We start from the raw sequence: 2,494 nt of genomic DNA on the forward strand, positions 1-2,494 counted from the left end.
GCACAGTGGAGCAGTGGTTAGAGAGCAGCACAGTGGAGCAGTGGTTAGAGAGCTGCACAGTGGTGCAGTGGTTAGTGCAGCACTCTTAATCCTGGCAGAGAACAGCTGATTAGATGAGTTAAAACTAATTTATCCTTTGTTTAAAATTAAAACATTTATTTTGATCTAATGACATCAAAGACCAGACTGACACAACCAACGACCACTGCTGGCCCGCAGGCCGGAGGTTGACTGTGGAGCAGTCTAAGAACAGATTCAGACCAGTTGTTTCATCTGGTCCACAGAATCCTGATCTGAATCACTTCCTGTCCCTGAAGACCCGCAGGGACCGCAGTCCTCCTGCTCCTGTGACCGCTGAAGGGAACACGGACCCGGCCAGCCGCCCCTCTCAGACCCCGTGACTCTCATCACAACATGCTAACATGCTAACACGTTAGCCTACTGTCAGACTGAGTAACGTTAGCATCACGAGGCTAACCTGACGTTTTTCACCAGTCTGAGGGCTGAAACAGCTCAGACAGCTTCAGACCAACAGCACAACCAGTAGAACTGACACCGAACCGACACCGGAACACCGTTAGTCCGGAGCAGCAAACGCCACTGAATGATGCCGCAGCTGGCAGGTACCTGACCGCCAGCTCGTTAAACCGGACCAACAGAACACACACCGGGTCTAACTCACCTGCATCCGGTGGAACTCCTCCTCGGACAGAGCCTGCGACATGGCCATGTTTACCCGGGCTGCAGCTATCAGCCCGCGGCTAGGCTAACGGAGGAGACACGGAGCAGCTACCAGGGTGGGGAAGACAGAGGTCTCACTCTGACTCTGTTTCAGAGAGCAGAACAAAGTGCTGAGGACAGAGGTCTCACTCTGACTCTGTTTCAGAGAGCAGAANGACAGAGGTCTCACTCTGACTCTGTTTCAGAGAGCAGAACAAAGTGCTGAAGACAGAGGTCTCACTCTGACTCTGTTTCCGATAACAGAACTGACCCGTGAAGATGGGCAAATGTACAGAGGTCTCACTCTGATGTTGTTTCAGATAACAGAACTGACACGTGAAGATGGGCAAATGTACAGAGGTCTCACTCTTTACTTGTTCCTGGCAGTCTTTCCATTGGTTTGCTTGTTTAACTGAATTAATGAAAAAACAAATACACAGTTTGACATGAAACAAATTGAGCTCTAACTAGGAGGTTTTCAAAGACTTTATAAAACTATAAAAAACTACATAATCCTTAATATTTGATCCCACTACAGGACTTGTAAAGTTTTATAATGTATGGGTAAAGCTAAATTGAATTTAGACATCTTTTTAAACTTGAACAAAAGTTTTGTTAAATAAATAAAATAATAAAAAATTAAAATCTGTTTGTCAGGCTCATTTTTCTGCAGACGTTTTGTTTTTATAACTTTATATTTACTGTTTTTAAGGATTTTTTGTCTTGTTTTCATTTTGAATGTGATTTATTGCTCGTCTCTTTCTAGTCGTTAGAAATTGAAGATGCATTGCAGGAAGAAGTCTGGACCGATTCCAGCAGGTTAATGATCTGACTGTGGGAAACAGAGCTGGGTCAAAGGTGGTCCAGGTCCTGCAGGTCTGAAGAGTTTCTCTCCACTTCCTGCTGCAGGCTGCACACTGCCTCTGCTCTCTGAATGATTAACTCGTCTGCAGACCGGAGCAGAACTGAGACTGAGGACAAACAGAACTAGAACAGGTCTGGTTTCAGCTGCAGAGTCTCAGTCAGGTGCTGATGGTTCTGGACTCAACATGGACCCGCTGCCCGCTCTGCTGMCCTCCCTGAAGAAGACGAGTCCTGAAAGTGTGGATCAGGAGTTCAYCGTGAGTCTGCTGCAGTTTTACAGCTTTTATCTGTTTAAGGCTCCGAGCTCAGCTGATGTTTCTGAAGAAAACCTGGTTTTAGATGAAACTGAGTCAAACAGGAACAAACCGCAGGTCAGGTGAGGACAGTTTGTTTTCCTGGACGAAGCTGGGAGTGTTTCTGTCTGTGGTTTCACCTCTCAGCCTTTTATTCAAATCAGWCTCCAACATTAGTCCCAGAACCAGACCAGGATCCCAGACACACTGGCTCTGTGTCAAATARGTAAAACCTTGTTCAGTCCACCACAGAGGCTTCTGTCAGGACGACCTGGTTCCTCTTTAACAGTCAAACTGCTGTGATCCTGCTGGGCCTGGCCTCAGGTGGTCCACAAGGTTGTGTTCTCGGTCCCCACAACAGGTCCAAACATTACTCACAGGATACAGCCCAGAACTGTGCAGAGACCTGTCCAGGTTTGGGGACAGGAGTTTGTCTCAGAGGAAAGAGAGACAGAGGTCTCCTGTCTCCTGATGAACAGCTGCAACCATTGAAGAACTGAGGGAAGTTCTCAGGTGGAGCTGATTGTTTCACAGAGTTCAGCAACTTTTCAGTCTCACTCCAACCTGAGGGTCTGACTGAGGGTCCTCCTCCTCCTCCTCCTCCTCCTCCTCCTCCT

At 47.3% G+C, this 2,494-nt stretch overlaps 2 protein-coding genes across 2 annotated transcripts in view; one reads left to right on the forward strand and one right to left on the reverse strand.

Moving 5' to 3' along the window:
* gripap1 (GRIP1 associated protein 1) overlaps window positions 1–894 on the reverse strand; it is a gene marked incomplete in the record, with an annotated part of 47,724 nt that extends 46,830 nt beyond the window's left edge. The window contains 1 exon segment of the mRNA XM_014028932.1: window positions 683–894. Coding sequence (XP_013884386.1) covers window positions 683–730 — 48 coding nt within the window.
* Window positions 895–1,448: 554 nt separating this feature from the next.
* Window positions 1,449–2,494, forward strand: part of ptpn18 (protein tyrosine phosphatase non-receptor type 18) — a gene marked incomplete at its 3' end in the record, with an annotated part of 15,827 nt that continues 14,781 nt past the window's right edge. The window contains 1 exon segment of the mRNA XM_014028941.1: window positions 1,449–1,834. Coding sequence (XP_013884395.1) covers window positions 1,770–1,834 — 65 coding nt within the window.

Source organism: Austrofundulus limnaeus, unplaced genomic scaffold (assembly GCF_001266775.1).
Source record: "Austrofundulus limnaeus strain Quisiro unplaced genomic scaffold, Austrofundulus_limnaeus-1.0 Scaffold831, whole genome shotgun sequence".
In the NCBI taxonomy this organism is placed as follows: Eukaryota; Metazoa; Chordata; class Actinopteri; order Cyprinodontiformes; family Rivulidae; genus Austrofundulus; species Austrofundulus limnaeus.